At 37.8% G+C, this 19458-nt stretch overlaps 1 protein-coding gene across 1 annotated transcript in view; it reads right to left on the bottom strand.

Annotated features, from left to right (window-relative positions):
• The window catches only part of spon1a (spondin 1a), a 66883-nt gene that overhangs the window by 23906 nt on the left and 23519 nt on the right, over positions 1–19458 (bottom strand). The window contains exons 4-6 of the mRNA XM_085400686.1: positions 18727–18800; positions 18219–18341; positions 14486–14634 (exon numbers count right to left, since the gene is read on the bottom strand). Of these exons, the coding sequence (XP_085256812.1) occupies positions 14486–14634; positions 18219–18341; positions 18727–18800 (346 nt within the window). The remainder of the gene's footprint in view (positions 1–14485; positions 14635–18218; positions 18342–18726; positions 18801–19458) is intronic.

The following is a 19458-nucleotide window of genomic DNA, read 5'->3' as shown; positions in this document are numbered from 1 at the left end:
TGAACATGAAAACATGGAGGGTTTCAGATGAAGATGCTAAAAGAGTCATTATGGTGAGTCGGGAAAAGAGAAAGCATCTGCTAACACACAATCAACACCAATAGATTATTTATAGTATTGTCATATTTGTTTTGTTTACTAATATAATTAACAGATATTACTGTTTAATATTTCAAATATATAACATTGACACACAAAGAAAGGAAGAGAAGGAGAAAGACACTCAAACAGACCTGCAGCTGTTGCATTCTACGCTAGCATAAACATGTTATTTTAAATATTGTTTGCATTCAAATACTGTAATACTGTAAAAAAAAAAAAAAAAAAAAAAACCTCTGAAGTCCTTTTCATAACAGAGTAGTATTTGTATCCATTAGAGAAGACACATCATGCAGTGCAGATGACATACTCTCTCATCTTGGAGGGAAAAGATTCATATTGCATGAATGATTTCCATCCAGCCCTGACAAGCGCAGTGAACATTCATTTGTGCTGCTTGATTTAGCATTTGTAATTCCCTGTTAGGCAAGAAACGGCATTTAAACTGGCATCATTGCAAATAAGAAATGGTTAGCAACAGAGTCACAGTGTTAATATGGTTTAATATTGGCTGCATGCCCTACTGACATTTGAAATGGTTTCATATGAATGTGGCTGGAATGGCAAACATACATTTGTTTACACGCTTTAATGCAGCAAAATGAACAATCGCAAACCTGTCCTAAATCTGCATCGCTTTTTCAGTCATGATAGTGATGATAATGTAACTCAAACACTCAACATTTACAGAGAGTAACAAAAACACATAAAAGACTAAATCTGAGAAAAAAAAAGTTACGCAACTTTAGGATATTATGATGTTGTTATTGTTTGTTTTGGGGTTTTTTGTTTGTTCCTTTTTTACTGAATATACAACACAAAAATATGCTCAGGTTAATTTCAGAATCAGAATCAGAATCAGAATACTTTATTGATCCCTGGGGGAAATTATTTTTTGTTACAGTGCTCCATTTTAAACCAATTAATTTCAAAATGACTTCACATTTGTTTCACATTAAGTTAACCTTCACACACAGCTGTGTTGTACATGGATGGTAAAACAGAAATAGTTATTTAATGTTAGATATATAAACGGAATGACAACTTAATATGTGGATTATGGTGAAGAGACCAAATCAGAAAACATCTCCAACAACTGGAAACACATAAGGCAATGTACATATTTGTATTTGGTTTAGTTACGTATACAAGAATGTATTTGTCACAGTTAGAGAAAGACTGTTTACTTCATTTAGGTTAAGAAGGCTTTACAGTCATGACTACACAAATAAACACCTACTATAGGGAACATTCATTCATTCTACTAAGTTTACTACTAAATCTACTCAGCTACCATACTAAGTTTGGATAGTTAATAGTACGTAGTTAATTAAAGCATTTATAAATAGCTTTAGAATTTGAGTTGTGTTCGGGGTCTTCAAATACACTCACATAACTGATTTTTTTTTTTATCTGAACACCTGATAAAGCAACTTATTGGCAGAATTCTTTCAGTCCTCAAGTTTTCACATTTTAGGGAAATAGTCTGTAATGAAAACTTGATTTCCCTGTCACTGATGCAGATTCACATAAATTAACAGAATACTCAAATGCCAGGGATAAGGCATAAACATTGTAATACATCACATAGCTTTCATGGTGAAAGCAAATCATTGATTTGCTGATTATCTAACAGAAATACACCGTTCAACCCTGAAGCTGCCATTACCAGCTTTTAAGAGCTGTCACATAATTTATTCCTACAAGTATCCACCAGCTGAAAGGTCAATAATCAGTGACAGAATAAACTATTCAGACTGTTCTTTTGTGTACACTTATTGCCTAACTGCTTTATACTACAAATCTTTTAACTGCACTGTGACATTTTTATTTGTATGCCATACATCCCATTTCTTCTGCTTATCAAAAGTCAGTGTTAGCTGCAGGCTAAGCAGAGTATTCCACATCTCCCTGCCTACAGCAATGTTCTCCATTTCCTCCCAGGGTAGCCAAAGGCATTGCCAGGCTAGCTGCGATATGTAATTCCTCCACTGAGTTCTGGATCTTTTTGGGGGGTTTCTGTCTAGCTGGAAGTAAACCTTCAAAGAAAGGTGGATTATATGGTATTGTATGATGACCAGTGCCCCTAGGACATACTGATTCACTATTTTTTTTTCATGATCTGGTCACAAAAATGAAATGAAATAGTCCATTGTGTTGGCAAAATCTGCACCAGAAACAAGACCAGAGCAATTGTTCTGTTACTTTCTCTGCATGTTTTTGTATGTCTGTACCATAAGATACAAAATTTCTTGGACAATAACACCACTTTTGTAATTTTGCCTCTGTACATATCCATAGATTTTAAATCACGCAATCAAGACGGGAACACAGTTCACCGTGCCATCGGCAATTGCAGGTTAAAGCTGTATCATGCAAACAAGTGAACATGGGAACATGATCCAGAAACAGTGAACATTTAAAGTGGACTAAGGCAATGTTTGAAACTGTTCTTTAGTCAGACAAACAAAACTTGAAATTCTTTTAGAAAACATGGCCACTGTGTAACAGGTGGATCAAAGAGGTGAGGAACACTCAGTTCAGAGATAGCCTTCACCTCTGATAGTATGGGGCTACATTAGTGCCTATTGAATTGGCAGGTTGCACATCTGTAAAAGCACTATCGGTGGTGGAAGGTATATATAGGTTTTAAAACACATGCTCTCACCTTCCATATTTCAGGGAGACTATGCTCAACCTTATACTTCCTCTGTTTTAACAGCAAGACTGCCTGGGTGCTGAACTGCCTGTTATTGAGACCTTTGACCAGCTGAAAACATTTGGTACATCATGAAATGAAAAATATGACAAGGACGACAGAGGACTGTTGAGCAGCTGGAATCCTGATGCAATCAAATTCATCAAATTCTTTTTTAAAAAAAATTAACTGTCACATTTTCTCATTTTAAACATCTGATATTTTTATATGCTTAATTATGAATAAAACATGGTTTTATGAGATCTGCAAATCATTTTACTCACATTTTTGGAGTTGGTGTTGTACTAATGGCTAATGCCACTTCCTAGTGGCTATGCTAACACAAGGGAGGGAACCAATTTCTCACTCAATGCAATAGCAGGAAGACAAAGCTGTGACAATAAAGCTTCTTTTCAGATCCCTCAGGAAGCTCAGCCTCAGCAGACGCTCATATAATCACCATGCTAAAAACATCATTAGTGCTAATTACCATGCAAATACCTCAGTTATTTTGTCACCTCAATATTATTACCATAAGAAAAAAACATATTTCCTGTGTGTGCAGAATTATGCAGATTAGTCATTCATATGCTTTGCCACCGCTAACCTGACCTGACATTGAAGACTCTAAATAACTATTGTGTTAACTTATAATTTGTCTACACGCCTGCAATTTCAGATGTACTTCAATATACTTTCAATGAATTATTATTATTATTATTATTATTATTATTATTATTATTATTATTATTATTATACAGAACTTCCAACATTGTTTGATTATTGCATAATGCTCTTGGTAATAAGATGTGGGTCAGAAGGATTATTCTTAATGAAGAGATGCCAGAATATCCCTTCTGTATTTAAAATGGCCAAACTATTCCCTAGGACAGTACAATTATGTAGAATTAAGAGCTGTTTTCTGCCTCTGAGCCAAAGCCCCACTTGGTCTAAAGCAGTCTTTTCCCCGGGTGAGATACGAGCATGTCTGATGTTGTAATCAAAGTTCTGCTCAGGAATCTCTGATCTGTCTGTCCCAGCACGTACTCCAAACTATTAATAGACATAAAAAAATTGCTTCGAAATTCCAATGGGATGCAAGCTGGCTGTTATCAGCGCATAGCGTAAAGGCTTACGCAGCCTTTAGGTGTTAATTAAATCTCCACTGACATTCCCATATCCTGCCCTGCAGAATAGGCTGCAGCTCAGATATTGCATAGGTGAAGTCACTTCAGTCACACCAATCTTGCTCAAAACAGGACAGGAGAACATCCCACAGGCTATGGGGAAAATGTGGTGACAAGTGAATCATCCATGCTAAAGGCAGATGGGTTTGCAAGCACTCACTACTTCTCTAGAGAGCTATGAATTGATTTGCTGACCATGGTTGTCCTCAGTGGCAATCTCTGAGCCTTGCAGCACAGTCTGGAAGGCTATAGTGCTGCCTGGCACACTCATTCATCAAGCAACCTGAGCCATCATACAGGCTACTCCAGCAAACCTGGGCCCAGGGCTAGGGTATATTATTAGAGATGAATTGAGGTAACTGCCTTTGATGACCCAGTTTAGGGTGTCTCTGCTCTCTATGCTTTTTCTTCCATTTTACTAACTTTCATTCTTACTTTCAGAATTCGTGCTCTCTAAGGAGGTCAGTGGCCACTGTGGTTAGATGTACTGCACTGCAGAGTATGTGATAATCATAAAACTACCAAATGTTAGTAATATTAAAACCAGATATAATCCAGCCATGCATCGCCATCCATACAAAATTAGATACCTTTAAATCATTACTGACTCTACAAACAGCTATGAATCAGAATGCATAATTCAGTCTGGAACTCACAAGAGACATTAACTAAGCAAGGGGGACACACATGCTAAAGGCAAAACATAACTTAGCATAAATACACAGTATGCAAAACAACAAAAACTGTCAGAGCTATATCTCTGTGCTGCATATATTGTATAACAGTGCATAGCTATTTTACAACATGTGCGGCAACTGAGCTCAGCTGCAGTGCACAAACAAAGAACACAACTATCTATGCGGACACCACTGTCCCCGTTAATCTTTACATGCAAGAAAGTTATTATAAGGCAGCTTTAACACACATACATGAAATTAAACATTTACCAGTTCTGATACAATGACCAGACAGTTTTACTGCCTCTAAAATCTTCAATGCAAGAAGCTGACCCAAGCAGATAAAATTAATATCATGTGTTTGTTAGTTCTCTCTAAAGGCAGTGAAGAATCATAAGAGTGTTTTGTTCGTGTGAAACACACACACAGACACACACACACACACACCCACGCACACACACAGAGAGTAATGAGCTTTTTAATGCATTTGAGGAAATAATACATTATAAATGAAAGACACTGCATTAAAAGTAAATGAATAAACAATAAACCCAGGATTTTAAAAAAAAAAAAGCTCTAGTGGTACAAAAACAGTGTTTCTAGACAATAAATCATGGCTGTCTCCCTGACTTTCATACGAAGCAACTGTAGACTAATGATAGTGATGATGAAAGATAAAGCTATCTATTCCTCTTTTCCCTCTCACACGGTTCGATTTTTATCTCGAAACCTGGTACTAAACCATTATAAATATACTCACACAGTGTGCTCTATTATTACCGAACGCAGCTTCTATCACTGAATGTTGCAGGACAGAAGCATCCGTTGGAGGTGTAATTTGTAAACGTCCCACATTTTTAGTGGGTTTTTTTTTAAGATTTGAAAACAAATAATGCAGCTTACAGGTTCATTTGTTGCCTAAAAATGCGTGGATTTATCTCATGTGTTCTGAAAGTAGCTGATAGCAGCTGAATGGCTGCTGCCACACATCAGCTAGAATGTAACTGTGACTCTCTGTGCCTCTTCATGTTTAGACACAGTTTTTCCTTTCATTATATTTCACTAATGCCCACAGCAGCTGTTTGTTTTACCAGCAATGTAATAATGCAATAACCTCGCCAGCTAAATCTTTCTATGGATGAATTTAGTGGCGTACAATCACAACGTACTCTGCAACAGAGGCTTCATGGTAGTGTCTTAATGGTTTGCTAGGTCCTTAGCTGTCAGTCAGTATTTCTCTGTTTGATCTGTTTAACCCATGCCTGTGAAGACATACCCGTAGTCCCCAATCTGCCAAATGATATGGAGATTGAGGTGAATAGTGGGCCTCAGACCCATGGTCTCATTTTCACGGGGACAACATAACAGGTAAGAGCTATTACTGAAAACAGATTTATCGCGGCACCTCATGAATAAACGATTACACAAATTTCTAAAGATGATTTATTTATTTAGTTGGCCTTCATCTCATGACCATCTTTAAAAAAATTAGAGACGCTTCCATTCTATAATTCAAAGGTAAGTTCAGACTTTGTAATGGAAAATACTGCATGCAGGTTGTACTGTAACTTCACAATATGTTACCATGATTAACCAGCAAAAAAAACTATTTTTACCAGTATTTTTTGTTTAATTTGTTACATCAAATGTTACCATGTACAGTAAATTAGAATAGCTTCAGTTCCCAACAGATGGGAAGGAAAACTACACTGAGTAATACAGCCTTTTGCAGTTGAGTAAGCATGTGTGTGAGCATGTGAAAGGCATATAGTCCCATGCATGTGTCTCATTAACCATGTACACTATTCTGTTACTGAGTGCATGCTTAATTTAAACATACTTTCTCAAACCATTTCCCAATCCCTCTATGCCGCTTTGCCAATTCCTTATACTTTGTTCTAGATCTGCAAGATGTAGCAGTCTGGACACTTAACAGCAGACTACTCACACACAGGCAGTGCCACGTCAACTAGGAAATCTGAAGTTGACTTCACAAACAAACAAGCTCAAAAGCACACATGCATATAAACAGATAAACACATGAAACACAAGGGAGGTATTAATAGCTTTGATTATGTTTCTCCCTGATAAAAGGGAGAAAGCTAACCCTTAGAGACAACAAACTGAGCACTAAGTCAAAGCATCTCAATGTTTAGCATAAATTTTAATTTTAACTTCCCTAAACTGTGTCATCTCGCACTCCGAGGAACTGACAAACATTCACAGGAAAGTTCTGGCACATCCAAACAAGGCACACAGGGAAAATAAGCAGTCTTTGAATGCCTTGAAACATTCACATGAGGGACTACAGCTCTGCCTAGTCCTCTCTATGGGACTTGGTATTGGGATGGCTTTATCAAAGCTGCCTCTGGCCAAGATGTGTGAGATTCCAGAATAATCCACCTCTTATCCTTGTGTAGGCAGCCCTGAAATGTGAGTCAGCCAGTTACACCCAATGCCAGTTAACTCAACATTAGGGCCACACACACACACACACACACACACACACACACACACACACACACACACACACACACACACACACACACACACACACACACACACACACACATACACAAATGGAGGACATATAAAAACATATCTGTATGAATACGTCTCGCTGTTATAACCTGTTAATATAAAAATGCATTTCTGTGTGCAGTCAAATGCACACAGAGAGACACATACACAAAGCACACACTGGCTTACTTTTACCCCACCAAATTTTAAAATGTGCCTGCCTCTGGCTGTACTGTTCGATTGTGGGAATCATAATAACAGTTCTGGGAGCCAAAGCCCGCATTAAGATTTTTGAGAGCTTTGTTTTCTCAAACAGGAATATCTCTGCTGGGCTTGACAGGCCAAGAAAAAAATGCCAGCTGAAATTAAAGAATAATTCATTCCTAAAGTCGAGGGTTTTTTTATTCGTTTGTTTGTTTTTGTTCATATATATATATATATGTATATATATATATATATATATATATATATATATATATATATATATATATATATATATATATATATATATTGGTACTGTGGTAGTGGGTAGTGAAGTGTTAGGAATTTCTGCATGCTCTTTCACCCACTGAGGTTTGGCACCGTCCAACACGGCTTGGCAAGGCTGGATACAGAGTTAGGGTCAAGACTTCACTCTGTTGGAGGCCCCTTTAGAGCTAATTGCTATCCCGTTGTGGCAAACCTGAACTCGTGCACCAGCATGCAAGCACAGACACACAAGAAGTACAAAAACGGTATACTGGAGTTTAGTACAATCATTAAAGCCACAAAACGGGAGGGGGAAAAACAAGCATGCAACTTGTGGCAATTGTAGTGTACTAATATATTAATACAACAGTACTTAAGATAATACATAGCTATTTAGACATGTATGAAATTGTTTATCCAACCAAAAAATTGGAAGATCCTCATCTGGCAACAGTCTAGGACATGGCCTCCTTTAAGACAGTGAGTTTCCCCTTTCAGTGCTTCATTATATTATAACATGGTTGAGAAAGATTTAGCTCAGAAGCACTCGAGTGTAAAAATCTGAACCACCGTGAATTCAAACAGAATTTAAAACCCCCAGCACCTGCACAACTTGACCCCTTTTAGTAAGCCACTTGTCTTTCTGTGTCATTGACTTCATAAAATATACAAGGAGAGTGCCTACTGTATGAATCTCATAAACACATTTCCACACATGCAATCATGTCAACAGTCATTAAAACAAAGAGTGTGTGTTTTCAGCAATTGTGAAGTACACGATGTCATGGAACACACAATAAAAATAAATAAAATTTCATTGATGCATCTATATAGGTGGTCAAATATTTTTTAAGTAATGTAAGTGTTTGCAGGTTTTCCTTTTACACCCAGTAAAACACTAATACTCAATTACATGACTCTTTAATTACATCAGAAAACCTTCAGTATAAGAAAATAAGTAAAAAAAATAAATGCATCCACTCATGATGAAAATGTGAATACAAATTTGAACCCACTTTGAAATTTGTATGCTTTTGTAATTCTGGTTTCATGATGTGCTCCTGATGTGTATTTCACGCTCAGCCGTGCACACATTTGTCCAGATACTTTTCAGGTTTCTGTAGCTGTTCCTGTGCAAATTATTGCATTAGTGGAGTTGTTGGTTAAAGAAAACAAAATCCAGCTATATAAAACGAAAAATGAAAACAACAAAACAGCATCGATTCCTCATAAAGAAAAAACACTAATAGAAATCGAAGATAACAGAACATTACTTTATTCTTCTCATCAAAGACTAGATGAAAAGTAGGAATGTCACCAGAACCAATTCTTATGATACCTTTCATTAATAAATTCTAAAAATGGTACTTCAAATCAGTGCTTGATTTTGTTTTTGGTTTTTGGTTTTTCTTTTCGGTCGTTCTTCTTTTTTTTTTTTTTTTTTGCTTTGTTTTTTTTTTTGTTTTTTTAACCAGTGGGGTTTGTGTTTGGTCAATACTACCAAGACAGGTAATTAAAGTATAGCAAAAACCACAGGGAATAAAGATTTCAATGCACTGAAGAGTGGTTTTGAGGTAATTCTCTGTATACAAGCAGAAACACACATACACACCTGCTCATTCAGACTGAGTCAAGGACCCAAAGGAACCTGCATATCTATTATTCTCTTCCCACGCTCCTAACTACAGGCCTCCCACTTACAGATGGCAGACCTTACTGTTCTGACAACAACTTAACTGAAGAATTATCATTTGAATTCTTGTTAGGAGCACACAAAGGGGGATCAGAAGGAGGAAAACATTAAAAACAAGCTAACATTTTTTTCCCATAATACCTGTTGTTCTCCTAGTCAGCTCTAATCATACCTTTAGCTTCCATCAGCAAGACAATTTGACAGTAATAAAATGCAAGCAGCAATCAGGGTAACAGCTTTACCAACTGAATGAATCCAGCTGAGAAATTTCATACATTAAGCTCTGACATTCAAAATGGAATTTAGAGGGGATCTCAGTCACTTTTACAAACAAAATTAAAAAAAATAAAAGTGCAAAAAAAAAAAAAAGGCAATATTTTAAGGGCAACAGGTGTATCTGTTTATACAGATCTGCATTTCCTGTCATTAATCTGTAATGTCTCTTTCTGGCTCTAGCCCGAGTGGTGTTATCGCCACTCTATGACACAGCTGCAGAGCTCACGATAATAGAGAATTCCGTAAGCGTCTGTACTGTGCAATAATGAAAAACACCCCATGCTGTGAAAGGAAATAGAAGATTTCATAATCCGTCTAAGGCCTTGGCCCTGGCCGCTTGTCCTGGAGAGAGTCTCATTAAACTTCTCATTAGTGACACACTGCGCGTCTATAATGATTGAATGCATATACAAATCACCTCAAACATGAAAGGAGGGACAACAACAATGAACTCTGGCTGCATCCCGGTGCTGCCAAGTCCTCTGATAATCGCATTTGTATATGACATATGGAACAGTATGCACATCTGTTTACTGTCCGAAAGCCTTTTTTTATAAAAGAAAAAAAGTGTTCGGTCCTGCTTTACAATCTGCATCTCACCTACTAAAGCTACTTTACATATGTCTTAAGACATGTGTCCTTTTATTTGACATTGGACCAAAAGACCTTTTAAACCACTGAAAAATGTAAGTTTATGGCAATTATTTCAATATATAAATCCTTAAATGAGTAATTACAGTAACCTTTGTCATTTTAGTTTAATTCGTTTAGTTGTATGGCACAAGCTACATAGATGATATGAGGCTGAAGGGTTCATTTAAAAAGTCTCTGGCAGACTTTTTAAAGACAGTTTTATATGGAACTGCTTGTTAATTATGCAAGACAAGCAGAAAGCTAGTGGAGATGGATAAGGTAAATATAGCCACCTGTGCATGTCACATCAATATATTTTATCATTCTTCTTCTAAAAAGAAAATCCAATACTAAACATTGGTGCCGTTATCGGTAGAGGTGTACTATACTGAAATTCCAATTTTAAAGATGTAGCTAATCCCAGAGGATATGAGATGTCAAATATTTTTCGCCACCTATCTGAGGAGCAGGAGCAGCAAGACACATTGTAGAGCCAACCCTTGTTGTAGGTCTGAAAGGGTGGCAAAGTTGAATATAAAATAAAGTCATCATAGTCTGAACTGACAGAGGCAAGATAAAAAAAGACTGTCTGTAGAAATGTTTTTTTTGTGTGTGTGTGTGTGTGTGTGTGTGTGTGTGTGTGTGTGTGTGTGTGTGTGTGTGTGTGTGTGTGTGTGTGTGTGTTCGCGTGGTCTGCATAACTGCTTGGCTCTGCAAATGAAACTTTCTATGAACACTCAGATCAGTGCATCCCTTGGCTGGAGTGAAGCCTGACTATGAATATCAATTTTGCATTCATCGCTAGCTGCTCCCCCTTGACGCCTCACCTGACACAAAAGCGAATCAGCTTTCTGTTTGCGTCAGCGTTTACCAAGCCGCGTTACACTGCTCAAAAGAGGGAGTCTCCTTCACCGAGCCTCCGTACTTAAAAGGCATCGACTGACTTTCTGTGTTTTATTATTTGTAGAAAACTGGATACGGTGGACATGTGAGGTGATTGCACAAAACATGTTTTTTAGTTTCTGTTCATCAGACTAAACCCGTTTTCAACAAACGGGGATAACGCATGAGCCTCGTGGGGGAAAATGACCTATTTACAGAACCATCATACCTAATGTCTACCTACACAATTCTGTAAATGATGCTAATTAAGCCATGTACAGATGACTGAAAAAGGTTGATTATTCACTACTTTTCCATCATGTCGGGCAATGAATAACAGCATGCATCTCACTAGTATGAGACCAATCAGGTTTATACTGATTGCCAGTGTAACCATCATCCTGCAATCATGTGCCAATTCCACTTTACTACTGAGTCATTATGCAGCTGTTAGGCAACATAATTGTAAACAAGGGGTAGCTCTCAATACCTTCTTGAGATAAAATAAACTGCACAAGCCAAGCCACACTCGGTGATGATATGATTGTTATTGGTGAGAAAAAGTACCTCATTTACTACAGTACAATCATTCGCTGCAGTCCTGGGTGCTCACAAAAACAACCAAGCAAGACACCATCAAGAACAACTAGACTTTGCAATATTCCCAGTGTTTGTTATCTTAACTTCACTGTCTGCAAAATCTCTCAAAACCGTGTCCCAAAAATGTAGCTTGCTGAATAAAATGCAAAAAAACTTCTCGGCTGCGAGTGGGAAACCCAGGGTCAGACAGCCAAACTGCTAAGGGAGGGTTGACCAGGCAAGGCACGAGAGAAAGTCTCCCCCTTTAGTGATGTTGGCAACTGTTCCATGTATAGCCATTGGCAATAATGCGTGGATTGTGATTTATCACTGGATTCTTCTAAGTCTGTTGGAGGGGGGATTTTTTGCTTTGTTTTGTTTTTTTTAAATTAGAAGTTTAATCATTTACATTTGCAAATGTTAATCTTTAAGTTTCAAAACCTAAAGTACGGAGCCCCCCAGGGGACATGGGAGAAAAAAAAATTACGGAGGAAAAAAAAAAAAATTAGGGAGAAAAAAAAAAATTAAGACGGACTTTTGCGAGATCTCGCAAAAGTATTGCGAGCGCTCGCAAAAGTATTGCGAGATCTCGCAATAAGTATTGCGAGCGCTCGCAAAAGTATTGCGAGATCTCGCAAAACTCCAACAATGGCGGCAGCTACTTAGTTGTAATATTACTCTTTCTGGGTCACAAAATACACTTTTAAGATATTTTGAGGCGTGAATGTAGTTGTGTAAACGTCAGATACCTGCTCGGTTTACAAGACATCACATATTTGCAAAAGAGCTCCGACGTTTTTGGAGATCTGACACCCACTAGCTCGAAGCTAACGGGCGGTCGAGACCTACTACAGCCGGGAGGAACACCGCTTTCCCGGCACATCGTGCCTCGACCTCCCGGTCGGCTTCGAGCTGGCGGCCTCCGAAGAATGCGGCTAAAACTTTTGCGAGCGCTCGCAATAGTATTGCGAGATCTCGCAATACTTTTGCGAGCGCTCGCAATACTTATTGCGAGATCTCGCAATACTTTTGCGAGCGCTCGCAATACTTTTGCGAGATCTCGCAAAAGTCCGTCTTAAATTTTTTTTTTCTCCCTAATTTTTTTTTTTTCCTCCCTAATTTTTTTTTTCTCCCATGTCCCCTGGGGGGCTCCGTACTAAAGAAACATTACAAAGCAAAAAAAAAAAATTAAAATGTTGTTCGCCAGGTTTTTGCGTGCTCTGCCACATATTATTGTTTGCTGAAAAAAATATAGCGTCCAGTCCAGCAATGTAAATCATCTAAAGAAAAGGGGGTTCTCTTTCACAGTTTGATTACATTTGTGAAGAATTTCTGTTTCATGTTCTCCAGACATAATACGAGGAAAGCCAGTTTAAATTAAATCAAATTTGTGTTTTCTAGAAAACATTTTCTATTTGTCAGTCAAATCCAAACCCAATTTCACTTTCACCTCTAACCATGGAAGAAACTTGTCTAATGATCCAGGCAGAGAGAAAAGAATAATAGAGTGTGTTGCAATAGCTGTGGGAAGGTAGAAATGACATGGAGACCCCCTTACTCAAACTATGCCCTCATTATCTGCTGCAACACCAGGTCTTCAAAATTAGCTAGCAGGAAGCGCTCAACGGGACCATATGCCTGGTGAGACGCCTGCATGGGTAATTTTGAGACAGAGAGACAGCAACGCGGAGGTAGAAAAAAAAAAGTTATAACATGCTATTTGTGGAAGTACCAGAGATTATAGTCCAAGGAAGCAGGAAGAACATGACAAGTACAAAGACTGTATAAAAAGTTCAGACTTCATTGGAAAGAAAATCAGATGCTGTAAAAGACAGTTATAAAGTTAAAATAAAAGAAACATCCTTCGGATACACATAGAGAGACATAGTCCAACCTAACTGAAATCAGCTACTAATTAACTGTCTTGATGAAAAACAACAGGTTCCTCCTTTTGCCTTCAAAGCACTTCCTGAGTTGTCTCAAACCCCATGTTGTGATCAAAGATTAACTGATGCGGCTGCACTTTTTAGAGGTATAATTGATCCAAATTTCATGAAACACCTGGGAAAATATCTTCTAAGCTTCTAACGTCTAAACCGGTTCCCAGCAGCGGTACTGCTCCTGATGCTGTGTACTGGTTAAATGTGGTAGTAGAGGCAGGCTAAGAATAGCAAAGATGCCTGAAAGCACTAAATGATCTGGACAACAATGTCAAAGCAATTCATCATATACCGCACTCAGGTGTGCCTAACTAAGGTTCCTGTGGTGTTGCACAATTCATTTTTCCTCCCCCCCCCTTTTTTTTTTTACCAGTTTTCGTCAAGGAAAAACATTCTTAGAAATAAGTTCATTTACTTATAATAATAATAATGGATTGCATTTATATAGCGTTTTTTGGGACCCATCAAAGCACTTTACAATAACACTATTCATTCACTCTCACATTCATACACTGGTGAAGGCAAGCTACAGTTGTAGCCACAGCTGCCCTGGGGCAGACTGACAGAAGCGAGGCTGCCATATTGCGCCATCGGCCCCTCTGGCCAACACCAGTAGGCGGTAGGTGAAGTGTCTTGCCCAAGGACACAACGACCGAGACTGTCTGAGCCGGGGCTCGAACCGGCAACCTTCCGATTACAAGACGAACTCCCAACTCTTGAGCCACAATCGACCCATTTACTTGGTAAATATCCCGACTGCATATCTTATTAATACAAATTTAAATGCTTTTTACCACATGTATAATACAGTCATCTCAACTGGAGTATCTTACCTTCTGCCTGATCTCCTCCTCCATTTTAACTGGTGAACCCAGCTCAGCCACTTGTTTGACACCTTCACTGGCAAAGCCCCCATATTCCCACAGGACATAGTTCTTAGAGTGGGAGGCACCAATTATTGCTGACCAATGATTGGCACGACCTGTAAAGCCAAACAATAAAGCTTATTTTAATTGGCCATCTCACCCTTTTTCCTAAAATGCCCTCTGCATCATTCCATTACTGATCCCACACCGGCAATCAAACCAAGAATGCAGCAGTAGACATCACACCTCAACCTCCACTATTATGTAAAGCATAACAATATATAGAATACTGTAGTTTATCTAGGATCGATAGGCTCCTCGTGACTACAGGTCATTTTTTGTCCTTACTATCTTACTGTGGGATCACAATAATCTAACTCAAGCTCTTGGTGTTTCATGTTTTCACATTCTTATATTATCCCCCATCCTATCTTATTATCACCTTGCCTACTAGGATCTTATTATGAACCAGTATTGAAAGGACACTCTGCTCTACCAATCAGAAAGTATAATAATGTTTGTATACCCCTGGTTAAACCTATAAAGCACCATGAGCTTGTGACTAAAAGCCTTATTATACCCTTATTATACATACAAAATATATATATATATATATATACATATATAATTATTATTTTTTTCAAAGTTAAATTGCAAATGAAAATACAATGCTGCAAAAAAAATGAGTTAATGCCAGAGGTTTTTGTAAAGTTTTTGTTCATTTTAAACATGATATTCTCACCCACATATGATGGAAAATAGTTCAATAGCAGTCAAGTGGCAAGTCGTATATTTATCTGGGACATACTATAAGGCAGTTAAATTAGTCTGGATGTTTGGATTCATAGAAGATGAATTTAGGACAGTGTAGTTGTGGTGTTGAAAAACTTTACTTTATCTAATGTAAAAAGAAACAATTTTTGTCGCTGTGAATGCACAGGCTTGTGAAATCTTACAAAGAAAATTAATATTTAGTCCAAGGGAAAAGAAGACAAACAAGATAAAAAATGAAAGACATAATTGTTTAATATATTTTGTTTAAGTTTGATGGAGGAATGCTGTTCTTTTTTATTCTTTTATCTTAATATCTTATATATTAATTCTATCAATCTTTCTAGGGCAGGTGTCTACGCTCTGTGTCCAAGGGAACTGCCATCACTTGAACTAAATAGCTGCACTTGTCTGTATGACATATAATGGGGACAAAGGGGGAAAAAGAAAATAGAACTGTCAAGGTTATCATGTCACGTAGTTAAAAAAAATCTCCTGTTGGCCTGTTTTACACTAAAATTCAGTCAGAACAGCAGTGTATGGCTTCTCCAGTTAAAGGAAACATAGTTAAGAATAGGAGAGTGAAATGTGGCTCAAAAGCAGATCTCGAGTAGCAAAAAATGTATTTCTACTACAGAAGAGCAAAATCATACTATATCCTTTCTGTGGTGTAGTCAGTGAATAATATTGTGTAGTACAATATGTGCAGAGATATTTCAACTACTTACCAAGGAAATAACTTTGTGCAAGGACGAATCAATCTGTAGCAAGGGAAAGAAATAGAAGCCACACAGCTTGCCCTATCCTTTTAACAATTGATCTATCTGTGAGGTGTGTGCGTGTATGTGTATGTGTTTGTGTGTGTCTTCATAAATTTGTGTGACAGTGACTCTCATATAGCTACTCCTTCTATAAAACAGTGAATTAGCTCGCTTTTCGATCTCAGGGTTTATCTTATTCCACTCTAATCGGCATATTGATCTGAATGGCAAGAGCCTGATTTAAACAAGAGAGCCAGTGTAATCTTAAAGTCCATTCACATCCTGATTGTGAGTCTCAAGGTTATATGCAGTGCACCCAACCACAGTAAAATAGCTCAATACTCACATCATTACTCAGGCCTATAACCAGCGCCTAAACCACAGAGCTAAATCATCCACACTGTAGAGTTGCTGTTTTGGTCAAATGTGAGAGTGAGTTAGCTATTCTTTATAAGTTTAGGGTGTTTATTTGGGCTAGTTATTTAAGTTTTATCTTAAATGCTTCATTATCTTACACAAACCATTCCTGAACATTTTTTTAGTGTGTTTGTTATACAGCCAAATGACCAGGGAATGGTGTTGCCATTAAGGGGTATGCAGGGGTTTTCACATTGTTTTTGGCATGTCCTACATTAAAAGCTAGAAAGCATTTAAATGAAGTTGGCAACTGTTTACAGGCAATGTGCATCTTCTATGCAAACTTTGGAAGCAACCACTTGCAACCACTCACTAACTGGTCAGGGAAACACATTTTTCCCAATAAGAGTATCAACAAATTCTTGTTTATCCTTTTCCCATACACAACTCCTATTCAACTTAGGCTACGTCCACACGTACACGGGTATTTTTGAAAACAAAGATTTTCCGTTTTCGTTTTAAAAAATAATCCCGTCCACACGTAAAGGCAGAAATGAAGGAAAACTCTGCTAGGAACATGCCAAAGCAACAGGTGGCGATATATTCCTAACTGTGCAGAAATGTTGGCCAATCAGAAGTCTAGAAGCCTCGGTGGGAAAAAGTAAACAAAGCTGGGGCATAGAAGCAGAACCGAGTCGTACGTGTGGAGGGACAGTAACTGTGTGTATATGTAAGCATTTAAACACTGCAGAGAGTAGAATTAACAGTAACAGTATTGTAGAAATTCATTGCACCGAAACAATAACGTGGCGCACAGTGTGAGTCAAAAAATGCGCACACCTCTGACGCTGCGTTTTGTCTGTTTTTCTCGTCCACACGTAAATGCAAAAACAGAGTTTTCAAAAATATCCACCCTGGCTGGAGTTTTTAAAAATCTTTTCAGTGACCAAAAACGGCGTTTACGTGTGGTCGAAAGGTGCAAACGCATAGAAAAATTTGCGTTTTCAAAAACACCCGGGTACGTGTGGACGTAGCCTTAGATTCATTCCATATTTTTTTACCCTGGTCATCTGGTTGCTCTACAGTTAAACAACCACTGTCACAGTGAATCATGCAGCCATCCTTTCCCTGGGTAAACCACAACAAGCACTAAATTGTGTATATTTTGGTGGTTTGCAGAAGTACCAAAAACTGCCTACTGAGGCAGGCACCAAAAAGAAGTCAATCCCTACTCCAGTGTTACAATTCTCAAACTTCCAGAATGCTTTCTGCATGTTGTTCAATCCTCCATAACAATTTCTTTCTTACTTCACTTTTGTTTAATTAAATCCTAGTAGTTTATTAGCAATTCGGATAAATTCTGTTTAATTTATTTGGCATCAAATCACAACGACAGTTGCCTTCATGGTGCTCAAGGTAGTAGGTAGCCAGAACTGGCTATGTCCTACGTCCCTACATAATTTTTTCATACAGTCTATTTTCCCACTGATATCCAACCTTTTATGTGACTCTTAGTTCCAATCCATTATTTTAGAACAGTCTTTCAACAAATCAGAAGACAAACACCTGTTTTGTAAGAAGGCACTGTGGTTTTACGTTTGATGTTATCAAAGCAGAATTAAATGTTCATAGTAAGAATTTATAACCACAGAAGAATCAATGCTAATTTAAATTAAAATTATGGCTATGCCCACAATGCGTGTTAGCAAAATCACATTACTACAGGTTTAGTTTCTTTAGTGACAATTCCTTAATTCATGCAGTATGTATAAGACATGAGATGACATGAAGAACTGAAAAATTGTGCTTACGGGGATAGTCTTTGGGGTGAATCTTCTCTGACCAGTTCCCATAGAAGGTGACTCTGTACTTTGCCGTTCCACAGGCACAACAGTCAAGCAATGGTTTATCAGTAGTATCTCCATACAGGGATTCTGTACAGAAGTGATGGGAGAAAAAAAAAAAAGATCACACAGAGTAAGATTACTGATTAGAATAAGGAGCAGAAGAGATGGGTGCCTGTCATATAAGAGAGTGATGGTTAAGAAAGCGGTGAGCCAAAAGGAAGAACAGGGAGAAAAGGTGTACAGCACTGTTCTTTTGATTCGCCACTCAGTGTGGCATCCATTGCCATGCAACCCCCGGGGCGTCGTACTCACAATCATTCGCATCAGTGCATGACAAAGTGAAATGTAAAAATTGCGAACGAAAAAATTGAGTAAAAGGATAGAAAAAAATAAAAGGTTGTCAATGGGGAGCAAAAATAAAGCATCATTTTGATAGTAATACTTTTTATCCAAAGCGTTATAAGGAACCTACCTTTCTCACACAGTTTCTTGGTGAGTAAGCCTTCATCCTGGAAATAGATTATCCTTTTCTGCACAATGCTAGCCCTAAATAGATTAACAAGAAAAGAGGGGAACTGTGAGAAGCAAAGTTTGTTGAGGGGAACACAACGTGCAAGTGTAAAGTGAGGAAAAAGTAAGAGTGCAAATTACAAAAAGAAAATACCAAGACAGGACAAAATGAGGAAATGTTATTTATTTATGTATTTTTTAATAACAATACTAGTCTGAGCTGTTTGTCATGGCAGAGCAAATAGTTGTAGAGTTATTCATAGACCTATTTCTCTGTTTTTCAGTATCTTCCTGAAAGCAGATGTTAGAACTCAGGAAATTAAAAGAATGTTTTTCAAGTTATTTAATGCATTAAACTGCAATAAACCAAAAAGTGTGCCTCAGTAATAAAGGTTAAAGTTCGACAAAAGTTCCTAAGGTAGTTCACCAAAATGCCTGGTACAGTACAGCTGGCTATGCACTATGTCAATAAAGAATGAATGACAGGCCAAAAGTAATGCCCACCAAATGTGAGGTCTGCAATGGGGAGGTTTTTCTAGATTGAGCTGTTTCAGAGGCTTATTTCATTCAGTAGTGAAGAAGCATATGTCTATGTGGGGCCTTGACATGTAAATTAGCCACAAAGAGACCTTTTCAGATGCCAACAGACTTGAGAAGCAACAACAGAAAACAAGCCAACGGGGACCTAACTTCC

Source organism: Rhamphochromis longiceps, linkage group LG1 (genome assembly GCF_057381845.1).
Source record: "Rhamphochromis longiceps isolate RC_006_pf linkage group LG1, R_longiceps_female_GT1.1, whole genome shotgun sequence".
Lineage (NCBI taxonomy): Eukaryota > Metazoa > Chordata > Actinopteri > Cichliformes > Cichlidae > Rhamphochromis > Rhamphochromis longiceps.
The sequence above is the reverse complement of the archived record's forward strand: the minus strand, read 5'-3'. Positions and strand labels throughout refer to the sequence as shown.